The following is a 25,266-nucleotide window of genomic DNA, read 5'->3' as shown; positions in this document are numbered from 1 at the left end:
GGAAACTGAGGCTCAGGCAGGGACCAGACCTCATTCTGACTGCACGCCACACCCTGTGCTCCTTCCCTCACATCAGGCTGCCCCCTGGGAAGGACCTGCCCCCTGAAGTGTATGGAGAACCTGCCAAGTCTCCCCACTTCAGGTCTTTCTATCCCAAATCAACAAAATAAATGTGCCTCCTGGCTCACCTAAACTGCTAGTTAGCTTGGATGAAGGCGTTTTATGCAAGGCTGCCTGAATATACTTTTATTATACTTAAACAAAATCCTTCCCAGCCTTCGATTCCTTCTCTGTCACTGCAGATGGTTAATCTATGACTAGAGGCGTTTCCTCCCAACACTGTGGGATTCCCAGGCTGATGTTCTGCGTGGAGGAGGGAGGGAAATGGGTCCTGGGCTCCTCTGCTGCTCTGCCTCTCCAGGGCTCCTAGGGAGATGGGGCTACATCCTGCTGCTAATGTTGGGGGGCAGTGGCCGCTGATCTGCCTGGCTCAGCACGTGCCCTTCCCGCAACCCCTGCCCCACACCCCCGAGGCCTTCCCTTCTCAGCTGAAGCAGACGAGCGCCTCAGACAGAGGAGGATCAGTCTTGGGCCAAGGGAACGTGCCTCATCTCCTGGTGTGTACTTGTCCTGGGCTGCCCATACTGCTGCTGGCTGACCAGGGGCACATTTATATCTGAAGGTCCTGGTTTAGCTGTGGTTACCTTGGGAGACTGTCATGGGCAGCCCTGCATTCTTATAACCTGGGCTTCTGTGCATCAAGCTTTTGGTGCTGATGACATTTCTTAGCAGGTCACCCCACTGGCGCCCAACGCGCACATACACCTGGTGTGCTGGGATCCTGAACCCTTCTGCGTCCTCACCTCTGGAGCCAGGGCCAGTCCCATAGAGTCATGAGGTGGGCACAGTGTGCGTTGCCTTCCTATGGGCAGTAGGAAAACTCTGATCCTGCGGTGAGGAAACCTGAGCTCCTGCCCTGTCTTCATGGCTTACTAAGGGTGGTGGGACCTTGGATATGTCATTTAACCTATGGGTAAATGAGAATAATATATTACCTGTTCATCAGTGATAAATTGGACGCCAAAAGATAGGGGTGACCACTCAGGTCTTCTTTCAGGACTGCTATCTGCAACTCTGGTTCTCCCTGTGCTGTGCCCTACCCCTACATGGCACCTAAACTCTTGTGCTTGCTGCCACCTTTCCCTGGAAAAGCCTGTTCTTTTTTTTTTTTTTAATTTTTTTAACGTTTATTTATTTTTGAGACAGAGAGAGATCGAGCATGAATGGGGGAGGGGCGGAGAGAGAGGGAGACACAGAATCCGAAGCAGGCTCCAGGCTCTGAGCCGTCAGCCCAGAGCCCGAGGCGGGGCTCGAACTCACAGACCGTGAGATCATGACCTGAGTTGAAGTCGGACGCTTAACCGACTGAGCCACCCAGGCACCCCTGGAAAAGCCTGTTCTTAAGAAGAAACAGATGTTCAATTTCATGCTAAGGTATAAGTGACTATCTTAATGATCAGGTATTTCTTGACTACTACAGTAGGCACTAGGGAAGGAAAGATATGGAATGGATCATGTTTGGCCCTTGCCCTCAAGGAGCTTGCAGATAGGTGTTGAATCATCCAGGGAGTTAAGGAGGTGGGATAGAGGAAGAAGGGCTGAGGTTGGAACTCACCAGCCAGCAGATCCCAGCCTGGTAGTCTGCGTCATAGTGTGGATGGACAACTGTTAAATCATGCCCGGAGGAAGAGGATGCGTTATTTTTATTTTCCAAGCATGAGGTTACATTTACAATTTTATTTTTATTTTTTAAACTTGATGTATGATTTACATAGGATGACTGTATGCATTTTAGTGGTCACTGAGCCGTAAAGGGAATCATGCATCGATTCTAAATGTTAGGCCCAAATGGCAGATGCAGGAGGAGGTTTTCTGGATGGGGACCTAACCTAGTGTCCAAGCATACAGAAGTCAGATCGTGTCAATTCCCTGTTTTAAAACTATCCAGTTCCCCTCCTTATTCAGAACAAAGTCCCATGTCCCTTGTGATGTACCTGGGCCAACAGGGAGCACTTCATGGGTATTGCCTAATGGGCTGGGTCTTCCTGGGGAGGCCTGTTTTCCCCAGGCCTGGGGGTTGGTTTGGGGGGGGAGGTGGGGAGGCTGAAGTGTCCAGAAACTCCTTTGCCCCCGCTGCCTCTAGTCACACACCTTCTTGTTGATTAACTCATTAACTGCAATGGTTTCCCCTCTAGATAGGGATCCCCAAAGGCAAGGACGGGGTATGGTATACTTATCCTGCTTCTCTGTGTAGCCTGGTACAGGGATGGCCCACGGCTAGAGGGTCCCAGGGAGGACCAGCTGACCAAGGAACCCTACTTGCTGAAGTGGAGAAATGGGAAATCAGAGAAGCCCACAGTGTTCTTCGGTGGAGGGTCTTGAATGCCAGGGCTGTACTGAATCTAGCAGAGAATGGGGAGTGGTTGGTGGCTGTCAAGTAGAGGAATGACACCATCAGACCTGTGTTCATAGCATGCTGGTGCAAATGTTAAGGCTGGACCAGAACGAGAGATCGGAGACACAGAGCAGTGAGGAGGTTGTTGGAATGATGCAGCAAGAGATGTTGGAGCCTCAATTCAGGCAAGAGCAGCGGCCATGGGTGAAGCTGGAGCCTACTCTAGAGGCAGTCCTGAGCCACTCATGAGAGGCAGAATGGACAGGCATGGACACAAGTCAAAAGCCATACCTTGATGGGAGGGCTCTAGAACTTTCATTGGTCAAGTTGTGGTGGAGAGGGAAGCCACCATGGTAGACTCGGGTAGGGGCTGCTCTGAGGTCACTGCTCTCCAGCCTCCTTCCCCCTTTACTCCAGCCTCCTAAATTGATACGTGAGGAAACCTAGCAGCCAACAGAACTTTGCCACTGACAAAGGTGAAGTTGAGAGCAGAATCTTCTCTCGGTGTCTTTGTGGGGGCACTTGAGGGATGGGATGTTCCAGCTGCACAGCCTACCATAGCAGCGCGCCGTTAATGTCTGCTCAGTGCTTCTTGCATGAGGCACAGTGCTCAGGGCTTTATAGGTATTGACTAACTCAGTCCCTTTATAAGGCTATAAGGTAGTTGTCACAATTATTCCCACTTCATAAACAAGGGACCTCAGCTGCTGAAGGCTTCAGCTAGTCATAAGACTGAAGGGATGGGGCTGGGATTGGAGCCCAGGTCTGTCTGACACCTGTGCCCATTCCACTGTCCAGAGCCCTAGGCTTCAGGGAGAGCTCAGGATCCCCGGAGCTGCTTGTTTACAGGGTGGATTCTCAGAGGCCTTTCACACCAGAGATCCTGATTCAGATCTGGGCTGGGCCCTGGGGATCTGTTTTCCACGGCAGCTCTGAAGCAGGGGTCAGAGGACCCCATTCTGAGATGCCCTGCCTGATCTCACCCTCCTGGCAAAGTCTCCATATCATCCCCGCTGAAGAAGCCACCCGAGTAGAGGTCCCTGGGCTCTGTAACCTCCCACTATGCGACTTGGGTCAGGCCTCAGGCCAGAGGTGCCCCCATCATCTCTACTCAGGACAGGGGTCCCAGGATGCTTATGGGGAGAGGACTTAATGCTCTGGAGGAAGTCTGGGGATTCTGGGCCAGACTAAGGAGAAAGCCACTTCTTATCTATGGGGATTTGCAAAATCACAGAGGAGGCAGCCAGCAGAAAAAGGGGGGAGTGAGTGACACAGGGGTTGGGGTTGAGCCTCAGCCCTGCTACGGTGCCCTCATTGCAGTTACCCCCTCTTGACAAGGTGGGGGCGTAAGGAAATCTACCGGGTCTGTAGTGATCCAGGCTAGCGATCCCCGATAGCTCCCGGCTACTCTCTGTAAGCTGCTGTGAAAGGCAGAACGGTGGTGGTGGAGGAAGGGGTCTTACCTGTGAGTCCAGCCAGGGCAGGGGAAGCACAGGGCCTCCTTAAGACTCCTTAGCGCTCCATCCCAGGAGGCGGCAGCAGGGACCTCGTTGCCCCCTCGCCATTCACTGTTGTCTCTGCTGCCTCTGTCTTGGCACCTATCTTTATACACTCCAGCTGACCTGAAACCTTACCCTAGAGAAACTAGTTGACAGCCTGATCACTTGACAAGACTTGGCTGGCCAGTGAGTGGAGGGCGGTGAGGGGAAAGGTCAGAGTTCCAGATCTGGTTTAGTTCCTCTGACTCGAGGTTCTTAAAAACAGCTCCTTCCAGCTGCTGAGAGAGCTACCTCAGGTAACAAAGGGTATATATGGGGATAGGGGTTGGACCTGTCACCCCTGAGAATTCAAAGGTCACGGCCACTCACGATAGGCTGGGCAGGGTTCTCCTGGACCTCCCAACATTAACAATGATAGTAATGGTCATTTCTTGGTGCCTACTATGTGCTAGATACTTTGCATATGTTATTTCTATTTTTTACAATCCTATGAGGTAGGTACTAATAGGATTCTAAGTTTTTGTTGTTTTTTTTTTAATAACAGCTTTACTGAGATATAGTTCACATTCCATTCAATACATCTATTTAAAGGGTACAATTCAATGGTTTTTAGTGTTCAGTTATGCAACCATCATCACAATTTTAGAATATTTTCACCAATCTCCCCTTACTCCCCCCCAAATCCCTGGCTACATCAGCAGTCACTCCCCTTTTCCCTTTCCACCTAGCCCCAGGCAATTGCTAATCTACTTTCTGTCTGTAGATTTCTGAATCTTCCATATAAATAAAACCATACAATATGTGGCCTTTTGTGACTGGCTTTTTCAGTTAGCATAATACTTTCAAGGTGCATCTGCTGTTAGAGCACGTATCAGTACTTCATTCCTTTTGATTGCTGAGGATCCTAACATTTATAATGCTTATTTTACAGAGAAGAGAACTGGGTCTCAGGGAGACACAAGGACTTACCCAGGTCATACCGCTAGTATGTGGCAGGGTCCAATTAAATTATAATAACATCATATTCTGGGCCTATCTGCCGTGACCATTACCGTCTCTGACGTGACACTTGAAGGCTTCAGCATGGACACTGCTGAAGGGAGCCAAAGGGAGCTGGGGAAGGTGTGTGAAGCACAGCAGGGAGGGTCCCCAGCAGCTCCTACCATAGGCTCCATCGGTAGGCACTGAGGGGGAGGGTGGGGCCCATCTGAACCTGGGACCCAGGTGGCATAGGAAAGAGGAGGGTAGGGGGACAGGAGAGGAGAAGGAGAGGAGGTTGGGAAGGGAGTTAACTAGGTGGGGCAGAGGCCATTTCTGGACTTGGGCACAGAGTCATGGCCACAGGGCAAGTGGTCACAAGTCCAGACAGTCAAGTGCAGAGCCAGGGCTGTGTCCTCTTCCTTGGACCAGGCCCTGCCCCTCACATCAGCAGCACAGGCACTTGTGTTATTTCTTTTCTTTTTTTAAAAAAAAAATTTTTTTTTAATGTTTATTCTTGAGAGAGACAGAGACAGAATGTGAGTGGGTTGGGGCAGAGAGAGAGGGAGGCACAGAATCCGAAGCAGGCTCCAGGGCTCTGAGCTGTCAGCACAGAGCCTGATGCGGGGCTCGAACCCATGAGCTGTGAGATCATGACTTGAGCCGAAGTTGGATGCTTAACCAACTGAGCCACCCAGGTGCCCCAGCACTTGTATTATTTCTAACACAGGGAAGGGGCTGCTAGGACTGCTGAGGTTGGGATCAAGAAGCAGGTTTTGGGCTCCAGCTGGAAATGCTGACCTGAAGGTGGTGGGTGAATTGCAGTGGGTATATGGGGAGGGATAAATAGTAGGAGCTCAAAGAGGCTGTGGACCCTGGTACTCAGAGGGAGGACTCAGCTTACACTGGCTTGGGAGGCTTCTTTAAAAAAAAAAAATTTTTTTTTAAATGTTTCTTTATTTTTGACACACAGAGTGTGAGTGGGGGAGGGGCAGAGAGAGGAAGACACAGAATCCAAAGCAGGCTCCAGGCTCTGAGCTGTCAGCACAGAGCCCAGCGCAGGGCTTGAACTCATGAACCATGAGATCATGACCTGAGCCAAAGTTGGAGGCCTAGCTGACTGAGCCACCCAGGTGCCCCTGGTCTGGGAGGCTTCTTGAGGACAGGGCCAGGTGTGTCTGCTTTGGCTCCCTGTCCCCAGAATCCAATAGGCGCTGAAGTTCCAAGGTTGGCTGCAATGGGCTGGGATCATCCAGCATCTGGTGATCAGAAACACCCATTTTCAGGGCTCTGCAGAGGCAGTAAGTGCCTGATGGGAAGCAAGGGGGACTGTACCTATTGTCAGATATGTACCTCATTCCCTTAACCCACGCTGCATGGCCTGCAAGGCTTTTCACCTCTGAGTTGTCACCAGGAAAGAGATCCAACTTTCAGGGAGAAGATACTGGTAAATAACACACTTTTTGTAAGTTGAGGTGGTGGTTTTCAGACCGTTGGGGTGCCTTTGTCATTGGGGGCTGCCCTGAGACTGGGTAGGAGGAGCCGCCTGGGTGGGAGCACCCTGTGTCCTCCTGTGGCCTTATCCTAACTTGACCCCTATCAGGTTATTTACAGGAGCTGCAGCAGGATTTGGAAGGAATATTCTTCACCTGAGGCTTAACCCCTCAGGCCTGAGCCCGACTACCCCTCTGTAGGTTCTGTGTGGCCTCAAGGGTGGTGGAGCATCCCCTTCCCCCTTCCTTGAAAGCTCCCACTGTTGACCTGAGAGGAGGCACTGGGGAGGGGGTGAGTGGCGGGCCGAAGGCTGGGGGACGAGATGAACAAATGAAGGGCACCAGCTTGGTCTGAGGGCACTTCCCTGATGAGGGGGCACCCTGTGCCGCCTCAGGGTTCCTGCATTACCCTGTGCCCCCTAGGGTACGTCCTGCCTGTCTCAGAGTTGGTGTGCTTGCCCATCTGCTGGTTTGCTCCAGGACAATGGGGGAGGAGTGGGAGGAGCTGACATTTTTTCAGCTTCCACTAAGTGCCAAGTGCGGGCGAAGCACTTTCACAAATGTCATCTCGTTTAATCTTCACAACAAACCTCTGAAGCATTATTATCTGTGTTTTACAGCTGAGGCAACAGTCTCAGATGGGAGGACAGTCAAGCCAGAAGGGACCTGTCAGGGAAGTGGCAGGGTCAGACCGGCTTCTTCTCTATCCCTAGCGGTCTGTGGCCCTAAGTGCCCTCCTGGTTCTCTCTCTGGGCTCATCTGCAGACTCAACTCTTCTAGGAAGCCTTCCTTGGTTGCTCTAGCCCACATGGTCTTTCTCCATGAATTCCCCCAATTCAGAGCACTCACTGGCTATACCCTGTGTGCAGAAGCCTTGTGACATCTCTGAAAATGTTTTGTGTGGTGATTCATTCCTAGCTACATAAAGACGCAAATGACTTCAGTGAGTTTCAGTTTCTAAAATGGGAATCATGGTATGTAGGTTATAGAGTTGTTTTGAGGACTAAGTGAAATACACTGTGCTTGGGAGAGCGGGGCCTCCATTTTAGTTCTCTTCCAACCTTTTCTCCCAGTCACCACTCTGCATATCTTTGCCCCTTTCTTATCTTCCCCACAGGCCCCGTCTACAGTAGCTGCTCAAACGTTTAGAGTCTGACAATCTTAAGCCAGAGCTACCCATCCTAGAGAGGTCAAGGATTCTGAGACCTATTCCAGCAGACCTCTCCACTTTGCTGATAGATTTGAGGCAAAAGGTGTCATCCTAATCTGGACCAATCTGACCTTTGGGGAAGGGAAGTTCCGAAGTCTCATGGTGACCCGGGCCCCCAGTTCCAGGTGAGCTGAAAGGACTATGGTTTTCAAGCTTTCCTCTGGCCGTTAGAGCACAAATGGATTCCTAATACCCCAGTCCAGTGGCCAACCCAGAAGACAGCTGTGTACAAAATACAAATACCAATATGATTTTATTCAAACACAGGTAGGAATAATGACCTTCAGAGCTGGGTAAAAACAATAAGTTAAAAGCATGGTTAGAATTTAAGATAATCAGATTAAAAAGTCTAAAGGAGGTGATTCTCCTCTCCTTTTCTATTGATTAGTTTAACACAGCATAAAATAATTTATAGCTATAAAATATGCTTATTCCTAAGCAAGTCAAATGGAGGCGGCCCTAGGATTTCCTTGGCTATGCATGATGCACACAATCTTCACTCCCTCCTCTACCTTGTTCTAACTTTAAGGCAAAAGTGGCCCATGATATTCAGGCAGAAGGTTGCCTCAGGTCAGCAGCAGGCTACCAAGGACATTGGAAAGAGTTTCTCAGCCAAAAGATGCCTGCTCAGGTCCCTTGGTCAAAAGATGGATGATTCCACTTGGGCACTGGAGTCCGTTTTGTTCCTAGCCTTTGCCTCACTATAGAAGGAAGAAGCTGAAATCCTGGCAGGTGGACACTGGGCTGGTTTGGGACGTTCCTCCAGTCTGTGCTGGATGGGTCTCAAGGCACCCATGGGCGAGGCTGGTGATGGTTTCAGGGGTCTCACAGCCCTGAAGGAAGCAGACCTCGTGCCTCATGCAAGCTGGACAAGGCCGAGGGCAGGTGGACAGGTGGGTCCTTCCCTTGGTCTCTCAGGTTGCATTAGTCTTTCTGGGAGTATTGGGAAGAAAATATCCGTGCGATCCTGCGAGTTTCTTCTTCAGGCAGGTTGGGAGGCAGCGAGTTAGGTCTGGGACGAGCAGGCCTTCCAGACAAGGGTCTGCTGGAGGCCTCACTCTTGTCCTGGAGAGGAAGAAGTCAGCTAGGTTAGCATTGAGGATATGGCACCTCCAAGAAATGACTTTGATTACTGTCATCTTTTGGTCCTTTGGCTAATATTGACATAGAGCTGACTGGTTTACAAAGTCCTTCACGTACTTGATCTTGTTTAACCCTCACCTCTACCCTGTAGGTGGGTACATCATTCGCAGGCCACAGAGAGGAAACTATAGTTCAGGCTAAATAAACTCAAGGTCGCATAGTTTGGAGTAGCAGAGCCAAGATGTGAACCCTAGCTCAGACTCTTTCTGTGCCTCTGGAGGAGTATCCTCCGGGACAGGTTTAAAGCCTCGTCCCTTCTCTTGCTGAATGAATCTAGGTAAGTCATTTGTCTTCTGAGTTGTAATTGTTCCACATGTGACCTGGGAATATATTTAACTGCCAGGGGGAAGATGTTGGTGAATAATACACTCTCTGTATGGCCACTGGGAGTTCCTAGAACTGCCAGGTGACTGACATAGGGCATACCCATGGCCCTGCTACCAAACTTTTCCTGCCTTGGGCTGACAGGGTATCACTAATTCCTCTTTAAGGTCTTAGTGTACATTTGGGTTATGCCATTGTGGTCTTCTGGATGCCTTTATAACTTACTCTTTTGCTCGTTCAACACCCCCCCCCCTTTATTTTTGGTGCCAGGTTCCTGCCCTGAAGGAGCTCAAAGCTGTACAGAAAAGTCACCCCAGGTAGCTGGCTGACAGCAAGGTCCCAGGGAGGAGGTGGAAGCCTAGTAGGGGAAGAGAGAGTGCTGAAAGGAGATGGGAGTTGTCACCACAGGCAAACTTGGCTGACTTCACAGCATGTAGCCTGCCCTGGAATTCTAAATGCTAACCTCTAAAGGAGTGTATACAACCTGAGCAAACCCTCAGCACTGACAGCCCACAGGTAGGGTTAACTGAGAACCAAGAACAAAGCAGTGCTAGGGGCTGGGCATGCCCAGTAGAGTGGAGAAGATACAGCTCCCTGTCTTCTAGGCAGACCTAGACTAAAAGGGAAAAAAGGAAACCCACCCTTTGCTCACATTTGTAGTTCTTTCTTCTAAACTATGAGAGGTACCCGTACCCCATAATGCCTCAGGCCATGGTAGGCCAGTTGCCCAGTGCTCCTGCAAGACATGGACTGGGTCTGATGCTTGCGACTCCAACTGGGCCAGGTCCAAGACAGGAGCGTGGTTAACTGCTAGACCAGTGAATGGGTGGGACCAAGCCTTGGTGACCAGAGGTTTAAATTGCATGGGGAGGAGACTGCCTCTTGCAGCAAACATCTTATTCACTCATTCTAGAACCAGTGGTTGTTGGCCTACCATGTGCCAGGCCCTTGGTTAAGTCAAATCCTCTCAGGGGCTCAGCAGCACTTTAAGTCTGCATATTCCCCTCTTTACTCCCAAGATGCACGCCTGTTATTTCATGAGCTATTTAGGATTTAGAGGTGACACCAAATCCCATTCCAGTCCCCAAGGCTACACTGCAGATGGATCTTCTGGGTCACCAGCTGTATCTTACTTTCCATTTCTTTCTCTGCTGCAGTGAAAGGGGACTAGGGAGATGTTTGTTCTGTAAGCCAGATGGGAAAACAGGCCTAAGAGCATGGTCCCCTGTCTCTTGTGTCCTCATCTGCCAGGAGAGAAGCATTCTGTTTTGGAGAGGCTCTAATGGGTCTAGTTCTCCATCTCTGGATGGGCCAAGTACCTCAGTTCATGAGATGAACATCAAAAGACCTTTGTTGGTGACTCAGCAAACCTTTCAGGAGCCTAAGATCCATCCAACCTGATCACCTTTTAAGGACAATAGGTACCCCCGGTTCCTGTCCCCACAGGGCTGCTCAGGCTAGAGGAGAGACAGACGCCAATATATCTAACAATCAGAGATGAAGCTTAGAACTGGGGAGCATAGAGAAAGGGGCAATCCATAACAGCCAGGATGGACAGGGGAGGCTTCACACAGAGGTGATACCTAAAATGGGCAGAGTTTCAGCAGAGCTGGGGGGTGGGGTGAGGTCATTCCACTGGAAGAATAGCACAGCATGAGCACAGGCCTGCACCTGCTGGCTGGGCCAACAACTGCCCTGGAGCTGAACTGTGTGTGGCTGGTTCAGCCAACTACCCAGCACCCACACCTGGACCCAGCAACCTAGGGGGCCCTTATCTGTATGGCCCAGGCCCAGGGACAGGGCTTGGCTCTGTGTACTGGGCAGGGCAGGGGTGTGGAAAGACAGAGAACACACACTCAGCAGCATTTGGCTTTTGTTGACCTCAGTAGGGTCTAAAAAACATCTTGACTAGGAGTAAAGGTTCTTTCATCAGAGCTGTTACCCCAAACACACAACTTGGAAGGGACTGGGCAGAGATGAAGTTGCTTGAAGTAGGGCTACCCCTACACGTACTGTCCCTCTGAAATACTCCCATGTTCCTGCTGGAGCCCTGCGTGCCCAGGTGCCCACAAAAGAACAGGGCCCCAGGCTCAATACAGCTGCCTGCCTTGCTCAACTTTCACCCTCTTGCTGGCTGCCTTCCTCTAGGTTAGGACGAGGACTTTCTTGGGGCTAGAAGAGTAGCAGATTCAGCAGCTGTAGCCAGGAACAGGGGGGAATATGGGACAAGACACATAGACCAGGGGCCTAGCCCTGTGGGGTAAGTCCAAAATTTGACCACCTAGCCCACTGCAGCGTGACTGGGCTCCATGATCTCAGTTCACCCTCCGCTCCTGCATAGCCTATGATTTGCAGGAGTCTCAGGTTTCCTAGGGAGGCAGGAGGAGTCTGCATGGAAGCAGGATCATCAGACTGAGGGGCTGTAAGGGCCTTGAAGTCTGGACAGTGGGTGTTCTGTATGGGGTAAAGTCTGTGGAAGGGTACTTTCAAGAAGAGGGACCTGAAACAACATGAAGGTGGAATTTGAAAAAAGAAGACGAGAAAGGGTCTCCCAGGTAGAGGCTGGCTTAAGCAGAGATATGAAGAAATAACTGCTAGGAAAATAGTGGGGGTGGGTTTGGCTGAGTGCAGGTATGGAGAGAAGACAAACCCAGAGAAAGGGGCTGATGCTTGCTGGGGGAAGTTCTTGAATATCTGGAGAGGAACTGACCTTATTTCTCTTAACCTTCCCAGTGAACAGGGATGTAGGCATGGGGTGGGGGGTGATTACTGTCCTAAGCTGAAGGACAGAACTGGCTTTTACTGTGGTCTGGGTGTCAAGCATAGCAGCAGGGCAGGGGCTCCCAGACTGCCCCCATCAAATCCACCCAGTTCTCTCATTAAATTCTCCCACTTTTAAATATGGGGACCTGTTGTTTTCCGGGCATCTGGACACCCAGGCCATGAACATGAATAGGCCTCTGTAGCCTATTATTTCAGTCAGATGTGTTTGTCTCATGGTTATAGGTAGAAACCTGCTGGGATGAAAATAAAGCATCATGTACAGAGTAAGGAGTAAGAGTGGCAGGAAAATCTGGGGCTTCCTCAAATCAAGAGGCTAACTCTGTCCTGGGGAGTTGGTTTCTCCTCCTGGCTCTACCACTTCTTAGCCAAGTGGCTTTGGGCAAGTCACTTTCTCTCTGGGCCTTGGCTTCCTCATCTGAAAATGGATCAACATGAGCAGATAATGTAAGAGGAGGTGCTCTGTAACCCAGGAACTTCTCCCAGCCTGTGGGTCCCTCTTTGGCCAGGTCCCTGTGATACAGTGTCTTCTCCAAAAGCTCCTCAGGAAGGGCCAGCCCTCTTCTTTGGTCTGAAATGTGGTCTGATCCAAACTGCTGTGTTCTGGGTTGTCTTCACTCCAGTCCCCCGATGGATGCCCTTGAATAGAGCACCTGCTCCCAGGAAGGTGGTAGGTGCATGTGTCCCCACTCACCCCTGCTTCAGGGTGTTCCTGGGACTTTCTCAGAGAAGAGGCTGTGGGGTGGAGCGGAATGAACACTGGTCTGTGGCCAAGCCCAACCGTCCACTTGCCTGATGCCAAGACACAGTCTTTCTTGGTCTCAGTATCTTCATTTCCAGATGGAGCTAAGAACCGTTTGGCCTTCTTACCTCAGGTCTACTGTGAAGCTGAAATGCAATTCAGATGTGACCAAGGCTCTGGCCGGGGACAACTCTTGCTAAGCTGGAGCTAAAGCTGACACCTGCTACGGAGAGCAAAATGAGGCCTTGCTCTTCTCAGACCTCACTCCGGGTAGAGTAGAAGTAAGGTCCTGTATCTTCCTAAGGCATGCCCAGTGCTAGGCCAGGCCTGGCTTAGCTCTCCCCTCTCTATTGCCCCTTGCCCAATGAACCTCTGGGGCTGGCATCTGGGCTGAAGGTTTGTTCTTTTCCAGAGGAGTTCCCTTAAGTGACATAAACACTGATTTAGGAGCTGGAAGCAAAATTTTTGGAAGAGCTGAAAACTGAAAGTAAACAGCTCCCTGATTCCGGCTGGCTAGGTGGGCTTGCCAACGGATTGCTGCCTCAGAGACAAGTGAGGGCTCAGTACAGCTGCCTGCCTTGCTCAACTTTCACCCCCTTGGCTGGGTGCCTTCCCTTGGAGTGGCTCCCAGGGTCTTCTCTGAAGGCTAGGACTAGGACTTCCTTAGGCTAAAAGAGAGTAGCAGATTCAGCAGCCGCAACTAGGAGCAGGGGGGAGGTGAGGACAGGACAGAGACCAGGGGCCTATCCCTGAGAGGCGAATCCTAAATTTGATCACCCAGCCCAAATGCAGTGTGGCTGGGCTCCACGCTTTGAGCTCCATTCCTCACCACCCCCTGGTCCCTCCCTATTCTTCTTCTGAGAAGCCTTCCCTGACAACAGGCCTATTCCACAGGGACTAGAGCCACACTCTCTCACCCTGGGCCTCAGTCCTCACACCCTCCCCCCCCATACAGAATGAAGAGGCCTGACTAAATCAAGACTTCTCAACCCTCTGAAGCCACACCCTGCCAGTGAGAGGGCTCAAAAGTCCAGACTCCCGAGAGGGAAGGGTTAAAGTGACACTCCTGGAAGAGGTCCTGGTGCCTCCCAGACTCTGGCCTCAGAGTAGCTCAGGCAACTTGAGCCCAGCACCCGCCCAAGAGTCCTGTGGGCCCTTTCCCTCACTGTGCTTGCCAAGCTGCATTCTGGGCCAGGGTGGGCACCAGCCAATTCTGGCTGTTTCCCCTGACTTCTGTACACCCTTGGCTAGGGAGCTCATCTCCTCCTGAAAGCTTTGTGTGGCCTTTATCAGAAACCCTTGGACCTTTAGGACTCTTCTTGGCACCCTGCAGAGGGCTAGGGACTCAGTGGCTCCAAGAAATGAGGCAATATGTCAGGGCCTCCTGCCCTAAGAGGGACATCTCAGCCATCAGGCCCAGACCACAGGCTGAGGTGAGAGGACACTGGGCTCAGGAAGTTCCCTTGGGCCCCTGCTGATGTGATCTGATGATTTTGTAGAGGCTGGGTTTCTCAACCAGGATTGTACATCTCCTAGATGCCTCCTGGCTCGAGGAAGGGAAATTCCTTGGGCTTCTGTGAGAAAAGCAGCGGACTTAAAAGTCTTCAGATTCACAGACCAGCGGGGCAGAGACTTCCGAGGCTAGGGATCTGTCACCCTCCGGTGGGAGTGGTGTGTCATCCTGGGCCTCTAACTCAGGGTCTGAACTGAGCACAGTCAACTGCTACAGCCCTGAAAACTGTTCTCCGTATTTCAGGGGTGCTCTGTGGGGCCTAACTTCCCAGCTTCCAGTTCTTGGTCCTAAGCTTTTGATCACACCCTCATCTTTTAGTATTTCATCCTACCGGTTCCCCCCAAAGTGGAACAATGTAAGAGGGAAGACGTTTCAATAATAATGATGATACAAATAACAATAACTAATACTCATATAGTTCTCTCTTATGTGCCACGAATAACTGTACTTTACATCTCTTACTCAGTTAATCCTACACAAAACAAATCCTAGGAGGCAAGTCTCTTATGCCCATTTTTTTAAAAAAGTGGACTTATTTATTTTGAGAGAGAGAGAACACACACGTGAGTGAGTGGAGGGGCAGAGAGAGAGAGAGAGAGGGAGAATCTGAAGCAGGCACTGTGCTGTCATGCAGAGCCCGACATGGGCTTGACCGCAAGAATCTCATGAACTGTGAGATCGTGACCTGAGCCAAAACCAAGAGTCGGACACAACCAACTGAGCCACCCAGGTGCCCCTTATTCAGATAAAGGAACCAAAGCACAGAAAAGTTAGATAGCTTGCCCCAGGAGGTTCCACAGCTAATAAGTGGCTGAAGTTTAAACTTAGGCTTCCTAGATTCATAGGCCACCCTTCTTGCCACTGTACAAAACTGCCTGGTAGGAGAGAAGAGAGAAATATAGTCACAAATTAAGTCTGTGTTGCCTCTGGAGAGACCATGCCCAAGATTCCTCAGAAACCCAGCAGCCGAGTCAGGGCAAGAAACCAGGTTTGCTGACTCTCAGCTCCCCAGCTGGCCAAGCACTTTGATCCCTAGTGATGTCTAAAATGCTGTGGGATCTGGCTGAATGGAGGTGAGAACGCTAGGGTGGGGGGCAGTAGACAACTCAAGGCTCTCAAGGGTACACTTGTGCCTGGCTTTGCCTCTGACTTCCTGCCTCCTACATTCACTCCTCAGGAACAACACTCCTCAGGAAGAGCACCTGACCCCATGCCTGTGGCTAATCCAAGGGCTCATTGGGGTACCTGGGTGGCTCAGTTGGTTAAGCATTGGACTTTGGCTCAGGTCATGATCTCACAGTTTGTGAGTTCCAACCCCATTACACTGACAGCATGGAGCCTGCGAAGATCCTCTGTTTCCCTCTCTTTCTGCCCCTCCCCAACTCTGTCTCTGAAAAATAAAAAAGCATTAAAAAAAAAAAAATCTGAGGGCTCATTCATGATGTATGTAGAGCCTGGACTTTAGACAGCAAGACCAAGAACAAGACAGGGCCCATCTCATGGTAAGGAACTGCCATGTAGGCAGGCAGAGACCAAGGCTCAGGTGACAGGTTGCTTTTGCTCTTTGCATCTGATTCCTATCCTACCCTATTCTGGTCCAGTCCAATCTTTCGCTACCTCTGACCTCCTCCCTAGCATATACTGCTTGTACCTCCAGGTTGCCAAATCTGTTGATTCTCTGAGAGGTTTCTTTTCTCCAGATCCACAGCTTGTAAAGCCTTTCCTTCATCTCTGCTGAATTCTACGCAAGCCACTCCTGTGGCTGTCTTCCTTTCCCTATATTCATTCTTTTTGTTTTGTTTTATTTGTTACTGTAGGCTAATATCATTTAGAAAGTGAGTGGTTTGGAGGCCACTAGGAACTGTCAGCTCTCTGAAGGCAAAGCCTGTAGTACCAGGTCCTGTTCTTTAAGCATGACGGACACTTGATGGAGTTGGTGGACTGAGATATAAAGCTGGCTCCCCTGGGGAACTATGAGGTCCTGAGGGAAGGGGCCTTCCGTCTTCTCCTGCACCGAACTCAGGACTATGGCTTTTTAATTTGCCGGAAGATGTATATTTCAAGTTTGAGGCCCAAACTACCTTCCTACACTCTGGTCTCCATGTCCTCAGGCCCAATTCTGGCTCTCCTAGTCACCAATAAGAAGTTACTAGAGGGTTCCAAGCAGAGAAGTCACATGATTTATTCACCATCTTAAAAGGTTAACAGATGCTGTATGGGGAGTGGGTTGCCAGAGGCAAGAGCAGAAGCAGACAGGCAAGTGAGGAGACTCCTGCAATAATCTAGACAAGAGGTAATGGTGGTTTAGATCAGGGTGGAAATGGCTGGAGTCGTGACAAATACAGTAAAACCTTGGATTGCGAGTAACTTGTTCTGAGAACGTTCCACAAGATAAGCAAAGCTTTCTAGTAAATTTTAACTTGATAAATGAGCAATGTCTTGCAATACAAGTAGCACATGACGCCGAACATCACATCACAACTGAGCCAATGGTTCTGTGTCTCTCCTCCCTCTCTCGCTGTGGGATTGTGGGTGATCCATGCTCAGATGCTTGGTCTCAGGCCGCAGTGTTTGGCAGAAATCAGTGATTTTTCAGAATGTTGGAAGGTGCCCACAACTGGCACTAGTGTATTTTTTGTCACTTCAAAGCACCCATGGACCGTCCTTTGCTTTTCCATACAAGAGTAACCTTAGGAATGCTTTGCTTCATTCTAGGTCAGGGGTCTGCAGAGAGAGACCCTTTCCTCTGCTGCCTTATTGCCAGTTACATTAAATACAATATATGACAAGTTTATTAATACTGTACTATAGTCAACATCCATGTGAGCATGTACAGTGGCCCCCATGCAGAAAAAGGCTGGAAAGAAAGGCAGTAAGAAGGAGATGATTATGGTGGAGTTTAAGTAAAGGAAATCATCAAGAAGTACAAACGAGTTACACGAGTGGCCGAAATTGCAAGATTTTATAAGAAGTCTATGTCTGCATCTCGTCTGCAGAGGAGGAGAAAAAGGCGGAGGAATCCCTCACTTCACATGAGATTAGGGAGATGTGTAAAATGTGGAAAAACAGTGCAAAATTTTGTAGAAAAGAAAGAACCTGAACAAGGCTGTAGCAGTGTGAGTGATGAATCTGTTTAACGACAATGCAATGTCACATTGCCTCCTCAAAAGGAGACAAAAGCAAGTGTCATTGGATAAGTTCCTGTTGCCCAAAAAGAAAAATATTCCACTGAGCCAATAGATAGCAGTGATTCTGTTAGTGATAGTGAAAGTTGTCCTACACAATAACCCTCCTCTCTTGTCTCCCTGACACCAACCATGAAGTTTTCAACAGTAAGTGCAGGTTAATTTATTTTTCTTTATATTTTGTATTTTCTTTGTATTTTGTATTATGTTACAATACTGAAATCATTTTTATATGAATATTTTTGGGTTGTGGAACAAATCATCTGAGTTTTGATTATTTATGGGGAAATACACTTTGATATACAAGTGCTTTGATTACAAGCTTGTTTTCAGAATGAATTATGCTTGCAAACCAAGGTTTTACTATAGTTAGATTTGGATATATTTTAAAGACAGAGCTGCCAGAATTTCTTGGTGGACTGCAAACAGAGGCACTGGAGGTGATTCCAAGGGTTGTGGCCTGAACAACTGAACTAGAAGCATAGAGTAGCTGCTTAACTGAGATGGGGAAGGCTGAGGAACAGATCTGAGGAATAAAATCTGAAGTGAGTGTTCATTCGAGTATCTCAGATATCCAAATGGAGCTGCTGAGTAGGCAGTTGGACATATGAGTCTAGAGTTTACAAGAGAAATGCGAGCTAAGATAACCATCAGCAGTTGTCAGCAAACAGAGGGGACTTGAAGCTTTGAGATCAGATGGGGTCATCTAGAAAGCAAATGCAAAGACTGAAGTATAAAGACTATGTCCTGGGTGACTCCTATATTACCAAGTAGGGGAAGTAAGGGAGAACAAGTAAAGGTAGCTGAGCAGAAGCAACCATGAGGGAGGTGGAGAACCAAGAGGAACTGATGCCTTAGAAACAAGTGAAGAAAGTGTTTAAAGGAGAGAGATCAATTATGTTACATGCCGCTGAGGTCAAATAAATTGGGCACTCAGATTTGATAAGTGGTTTAAGAATATGGGTTTTTCAATGTGGCAACCTTGAAGAGTCCCTCTCCCTTCCAGTGGTGTGAAAGAGTGGATATGACTGAGACTAGTCAGAAAGAGTCATGAGGAAGATGACTGAGACTAGATAATGGGATGGTGAGAAGCGAGTAGATACAAAAGGTGGTAGAATTAACAGACCCTGGTAGCAGATTGGCTCTCGGTCAGGTCACGGGGGATAAAGGAGCAAGAGGATGGGAAGATGATATCTATGCTTCTGGCAGAAGTAGCCACATGATAGTAGTTGGGTTTACAGAGATAAGGAATGCAGATGGCACAGTGGGGGAAGCAAAGGAAGGTGACAAGTTCAAGTCTGGGACATAGTGAACTGTCTGAGGTACATCAAGGAAAAGATGGCCAGGATACAGTTGGATCCATGTGCGTCTGTAGCATGGAAAAGAAGTCTAGACTGAAAATAAGGATCTGAGAGTCGTCAAACTGTAAATAATAACTGAAGTATTTGGGAGTGGTTGAGATTTTCCCAAAGAAACATCTACAAGAGCAAAGGACATAAACCTGGGGAAAACAGGATGTAAAATACTGCTGTCTCATCTTCTACCTCCTTCCTCCCCTTTAAGGAAGTTGATAAAACTAGTTTGCCCACAAGCAGTTAAGCAAACAGAATCAGAAGTGACTTTACAGTAAAAAACAAAAAACAAAACAACAAAAAAAGTAACTTTACATAAATACCAAGAAGCTGTCCCAGTGAAGAGGTACTTTATCCGGAGAGGTAAGAGAAAGCAGAGGCAGCAGAACCTGATTCACAAGTAATATGAAACTGCCACTGGTTGACTGTGTAGCAGTCCTCCCATCTTCCTCCCCTCCTGGAAGAGGTGACAACCGGAGATGAAGCAGTCATGACTAGGAGAGCTAAGGGCTGGCCTCTATACCCTCTCTGTGTGGCACTTGGCATTCTACAACTTCCCTGTTAGGCCTGATAATCCCATCTGACAAATGAGGAAACAGACTCAGAAAGATCAGAAGACTTGACTGACTAATGTCACACAGAGACCTAGATCGACTATACTGTTGGGGAAGGAGCAGGAAAAAAACCTGTTTCACGGATGCTGGAAGTGGAGACTGTCTGGGAGGTTCCTGGGCTCTGGGGCATCATTTCAACTTAGAGTGAAGGATTAGGCCTTCCCTTAGATGGTGAGGCCAGAGCAGCTGAGCCAGCACTTACAAGCTCTTTCCTTTTGCAGGGATGAGTTGTGTGCCTGGCCCTACAGCAGGTTAGCTATAGCACAGCAGTCCTAGGACACTCCTTAGGAAGAGCCCAGCAGCCTCTCAAAATGCTTCTCTTCAATCTTCAGGGCCAAGGCCAGCCTTAGGAGGAGGCAGAATAGATGAAATTCCCAAATGAGGGTACAGGACAAGGCTCCTGCCCTCCCTTCCCCGACTCTCACTTTGCTGACAGGGCCTGAGACATTACAGAGAACAGAAGATAAGAAAATAGAAGCTTTCATCAAATGGGAAACCTTACCGCCAAACTTCTAATCCTACTTGCTTTAGCACCCATCTTCTCGACCTTCTCCATCTTCCTCCATGCTACAGGGTGAGTTTTCTTTTTCCTCTCAAAAGGCTACCTCCACATGTGCTCTGGACCCCATGCCCCCTCTGACTCAGGGACCATCTTTTCTATTTTCTCTCCCTCTCCTGCACCTTCTCCTTCTCCTTTTCTCTATTGGATCATTGCATTAGCATCAAGAAAGCTGTAGCCATTCCCATATGAAATAAAACAAAACCTTGTATCTTTATCGCCTATGCTATTCCAGCCGCTATTCTATTTCCCCGCTCCACATTCACAGGCAGATTTATGGCAGGAGCTTGTGTCTCCATTTTTCACCATTCAATCACTCTTAAAATTTTAGTTACATACAAATTTGTGATTTCACTGTGTAACATAACAAACTATGTAACATATGTAAATTATAAAGCAGAATAAAAATGAACATCTGTGAACCCACAACCCAACCCAACTGTGAAAATAAAGGAAACCTCACTTAAAATGGAGTCACTTGTAAGAAGCAGACCTAGCATTCCTCAACAGTAATCTTACTTTACATACCCCAGCAGGAAAAAGGAAGAATTCTCCTGGCCCAGCAACAACTCAGCCAAGGAGAACTCAGCTGAAAAGCCCCTCCCAGCTTCCTCCTCTCTCTTTATAAAAGCAAGCCCCTCTCTGTTTTGCACATGTGCCAATGGTTTACCATAGTTTGCTTGTTCCCAAAGTGCAATACCTCTACTATTCCAGAATAAACTCATTCAGCCGGTAAAATAACTGGCTCTTTTGTTTTTGAAGATCAATAGAACCAAACCTAAGTACTAAAACATTGCTAATACTGCTGAATAGACCTATGTGTTCTTTCTCCCCTATCCTCCACAACTATGAACACTGTAGTCAAACTGTTGAAAAACAGAGAAAACCCTAAAAACAGAGAATAAAGGTCACATTACATTTGGGGCAGCGACAATAAGAATGATGGTTGTTTCTCATCAGAAACAATGTAAGTCAGAGTATGGAATGATTGCTCTAAAATGCTAAACAATTCAAGTTGGAATTCTATATCCAGTGGAAGAAATATCCTTAAAAAGTGAAGGCAAAATAAAGATATTTTCAGACAATTGAAGCTGTTACCAGTAGGTCTGCAATACATGAAATTCTTTTTTTTTTTTTTAAATGTTTGTTTATTTATTTTGAGAGAGAGAGAGTGAGTATGCACATGTGAGCAGGGGAGCGGGGCTGAGCTGGGAGAGACAGAGAATCCCAAGCAGGCTCTGCACTGCCAGTGCAGAGCTCCACATGGGGCTCCATCCCACAAGCTGTGAAATCATGACCTGAGCCGACATTAAGATTCGTACACTTAACCGAATGAGCCACCCAGGCGCCCCTGCAATTCATGAAATTCTAAAGGAAATTCTTCATGCTGAAGGGAAATGGAGCGAAAAAATCAGGATGTGAAGAAGGAATGAAGAACACCAGAAATAGTATGTGGGTAAACATAAAAGTATATTTCTTGTCTTAAATTCTTCAAAGTGAGGCCACTTTTAAGGCCTTCAGAGACTGTAAGCTGAGAAGATTATGGTGCCGCTGCCCAAATAAAATTCACAATTAGATCTAAAACAAATATAATGAGGTGAATCAAAGTTGATTTATCCCATGGTAACTATTTCAATGCTTTAAAAAATACATGTAATCCTTACTTTTTTTTTTTTTTTCTCTTAGCTTTTGGTGCCTCTACTTGCTAGTGCCTTAAATACATACTTGATTTGATTCCTAGGTTACCAAGCACTGGGTAGCAACCAAGAGCACCAGATTCAGAAAATATGCTGCTATGAATGCATCAAATAGTGAGAGAGGGTCATTGTTAGTGAGGACCACCAACTTCCTGAGGTTTCTTGGGCCTGGGACTTTCAATGTGACAGTTTTGGGTGAACTGTGATGACTGGTTACCCTAACTAGGACCCAGAATGAGGTCCTGAGGAGAGAGGTGGCCCTGAGAACAGCACACAAACAATGGAGTTTTGCTGTGAGCAAGAAAGAAAAACGGCTGAAAAATATATGAGGCTTGTTATCTTCTCAGAACTAGACATGTCCTTTAATTGAAGTGAAAATTCGTATTTCTCCCTCTCCCACACTTTTATCTTACAATAGATCAAAGACAGTAAATTCCTGGGAGTTGGCACATCATGAAGGCAGATATATGAAAGAAGGAACGGCGGGTCTGTGTGGCAGGTGAGAGATGACAGCTCAAAGTGGCTCACAGACTCCCTTCCTGGGGGGTGTGACTCACTGACATTTCACCCACTTGGCTGGGAGAGGAAGAGGGAAAGGGAACCAACAGTGTCTATTTTTTCCTCTAGGGTAGTTCTTGCCATCATTCTATTAGGTAAGATTCATTAGCCTGATGTTATGTATAAGGAAACAGAGACTCAAAGGTCAAGTCTCTTGCTCAAGATCCCTTCATTAACTTAGTAGCAGATTCAGTATTTCACTTCATGGGTGCCTTGCTCAAAAGCTTGTGCTTGGTACCTGGATCAAGGTCTGTGACTCTAGCATAACTCCTGATGGGTACGTATGGGATATGCAAGAGGAAGGAGAGGAGCTGGTGACCACAAACCAGAGTAGGAATAAAGGCCACAAAGACGCAGAGCTCCTGGGTCGGGACTGGTATCTCTCCTCTCCTTTGGGAAGGATTTACAAACCTGATAAAAACTAAGATGTATGAGAATTTAGGTTGATCCATGTGCCAAATAAATGAGATGTCCTCAAAATGGTGCTGGGGAAGTTGAGGGAGAAGGAAAACTAGTCAAGGGATCAGACACCTGATGGCTTTTCTTTAGGACTATCCCCCAGGCTCTCAAGATGTTTCTGGACTGACCCAATTGGTCATCAAAGTAGGCTCTGGAAGAGCATAAAAAATGTTTAAGTGTTAAGTACAAAATGAAACCCATATAAAGGCAAATCGGTTAGAAAAATATACCTTAAGTCAAGGGTCATGATTTTAAAGTGGTGTGATGGAAAGCATAGAGTTTTAAATCATATGTTTTAAGTCACTTATTGTTTGGGAGACCCTGGGCAAGTGACTTAACTGTTATGGGTCTCAGTTTCTATATAAAATAGAGATAATATCTTGTGGTCTGTATGGAAAATTCTGAGCTTCAATTTTCCTTTTTTTAAATGGGGATAACAATATCCCATCTTACTGGGTTGTTGGGAGAATTAAATGAGCTTATACATGAAAGCACTTAGCATTATGTCTGTTGCATAATAAGCATTAAATATGAGTCAGCTATTACAATTAATAGGCTAATATATTTTGTTTATAGTATGTATTATTCTCTGAAATTATCTTTTTTTTTTTGTTTTTTTAAGTTCCATGAGGCAAGAGCTTTATGCCTGGTTCACCCCTAGAATTTAGAATAAGTGCCTGGTACACAGGCACTATTTTGGCTCTTTTCTCCAATACATCACTGCAGTTACTCTTGACCATCATGCTACCAAATCTGAAAGACAACCCATCCTCTATTCAGCACCCTGGGTAAATTCTTTAAAATTTAAATCAGATCTCACTCCCCTGCTTAACACACTTCAAAGGATATCTTAGCATTTAGAATAAATCTAAACTCTTTCTCGTGGCTACATGTCCTGTGTGCTCTGGGCCCTCTGGCCTCATTATGTCAGTTTCTATGTTCCAGTGCCACTGGCTCTGTGTCAGTTCCTAGACCATGCCAAGCTCTTTCAGCCTCAGGGACTTTGCATTTGCTGTTCTCTCCACCTAGAATACTCCTCTCCAAGTTTCTTACATGGCTGGCTCCTTTTTTTTTTTAATCTTCATTTATTTTTGAGAGGCAGAGTGTGAGCCGGGGGAGGGGCAGAGAGAGAGGGAGACACAGAAGCAAGCTCCAGGCTCTGGGCTGTCAGTGCAGAGCCCGATGTGGGGCTTTAACTCACGAACTGTGAGATCATGACCTGAGCTGAAGTTAGATGCTTAACTGACTGAGCCACCCAGGCACCCCTGGCTCCTTCTAAGTATAGTAGTTAGCAACACAGATTTTGAAACCAGAGTGCTTAGGTTCCCATTTTTGCTCTATCACTTAACACCTGTATGAGCCAAGATACTTAATCTCTAGATTGTGCCTCAGATTCTTCATCTTTAAAAACAGAGATAAAATATGTACCTCATTAGGTTGCTGAATGTAAAGAGTTAATACAAGGTGCTTTGAACAGTGCCTAGCAAGCACCACCATGACTACCATCTTTCAGCTTAAATACTGCCTACTCAGAGACCCTGTTCTTTATCAGAACACCTAGTACTCATCACAATCTGTCAATATTTTTTTTTTTGTTGTTTACTGTTTGTACTCCACAAGCAGGGAATTTGTCTTACTTAACTACTGTATGCTCAGAACCTAGCACAATGCCTGATACAGGTACTCAGTAAGTATATGCTGAATGATTACAAAAGTAGTTATAGTATTATTAATATTTTCTTGGCACCTGTAAGAAAGGTCCAGAGCTGTGCCAAGGCAGCAAAGAGGAGAGCTGGGATCTGTACCTGGGTTCCAACCACCCAGCTCGGATGAATGATGGTTACAAGGTGTTCTGTAAACAACAACAGGTATATCTCTGATATTCTCTTCTTCCAAATGTTAACTCATCTGTCACAGTTTGCTGACGTTGCGTCTCCTGCTTGAAGCTTCCTCTGCTCAAGCCCACCTTTGGCTTAGTGGAGCTCCCACAGCACTCAGTATTCATTTCTTGGCTGAGTCTTATTTTTAATGTTTCTGCACTGTTTCTTCCACATATCATCTTAACTGATGATGCCCTGCTCTTAACTCATTTGCACTTCCTCACTGTTCCTGAGCACCTCGTGCACCTCTGGGCCCCCAGAATGTGCTCAGCACAAGTTTGGGGAGTGACCACTGCTGCCGCCTTTTCAGGAATCTGGCCTGGGCAGCTTTGCATTGTGCCCATGCTTTCATGGAAGAGATGAGGACTCTAGGAGAGGGGGGTCAGCCAGCTGTTCTCTTACCTGATCTGTTGTGGCTGGCGGTGGCAAAGCTGTAGAGAGTGAAAGGATCCGCAGGGAGGCCTCCAACTGCTGAGGAGGCAAAAAGAAGTTGGGCACCACAATGGGTTCCGGGCTATAATGGTAGTTAAGGGGCACAGATACATTGAAATCTGCCCCCCTTGCCAGACTGGCATCTCCACTGGCCTCAGTCATCCCTACTTGTCCAACTTATTCTTGTACAGTAGTGCCTTCTGTCTGGAAGGCCCTGCCCACCCTAACAAGTCGCAGTCTATACTTTCTGCAAGGGTCAGTTAAAATCCTTCCTCTCCTAATGTTAGACCTCAGTGATCCCTCCTTCCCCTCATTATTTCCCTAGAGCCCTGCATGAGGCTGGTACGCAACATTTAAATGATACTTGCTGAGGTCCTGCTGACCCACAACTG

At 47.7% G+C, this 25,266-nt stretch overlaps 1 protein-coding gene and 1 long non-coding RNA gene across 3 annotated transcripts in view; one reads left to right on the top strand and one right to left on the bottom strand.

The window, feature by feature from the left end:
• Window positions 1-7,869: 7,869 nt before the first annotated feature.
• The window catches only part of C2CD3 (C2 domain containing 3 centriole elongation regulator), a 145,157-nt gene continuing 127,760 nt past the window's right edge, over window positions 7,870-25,266 (bottom strand). For both annotated transcript variants that reach the window (XM_047071267.1, XM_047071268.1), the window contains exons 32-33: window positions 24,845-24,956; window positions 7,870-8,700 (exon numbers count right to left, since the gene is read on the bottom strand). In XM_047071267.1, the coding sequence (XP_046927223.1) occupies window positions 8,560-8,700; window positions 24,845-24,956 (253 nt within the window). In that variant the 3' untranslated portion in view covers window positions 7,870-8,559. The remainder of the gene's footprint in view (window positions 8,701-24,844; window positions 24,957-25,266) is intronic.
• LOC124505339 (uncharacterized) overlaps window positions 21,574-25,266 on the top strand; it is a 35,185-nt gene continuing 31,492 nt past the window's right edge. The window contains exon 1 of the long non-coding RNA XR_006960620.1: window positions 21,574-22,044. This is a non-coding gene — a long non-coding RNA (uncharacterized LOC124505339). The remainder of the gene's footprint in view (window positions 22,045-25,266) is intronic.

Source organism: Lynx rufus, unplaced genomic scaffold (assembly GCF_022079265.1).
Source record: "Lynx rufus isolate CCGP_SWC_20201006 ecotype Redwood Valley unplaced genomic scaffold, mLynRuf1.p SCAF_9, whole genome shotgun sequence".
In the NCBI taxonomy this organism is placed as follows: domain Eukaryota; kingdom Metazoa; phylum Chordata; class Mammalia; order Carnivora; family Felidae; genus Lynx; species Lynx rufus.
Note: the sequence above shows the minus strand (reverse complement) of the source record. Positions and strands in the feature narration are given on the sequence as shown.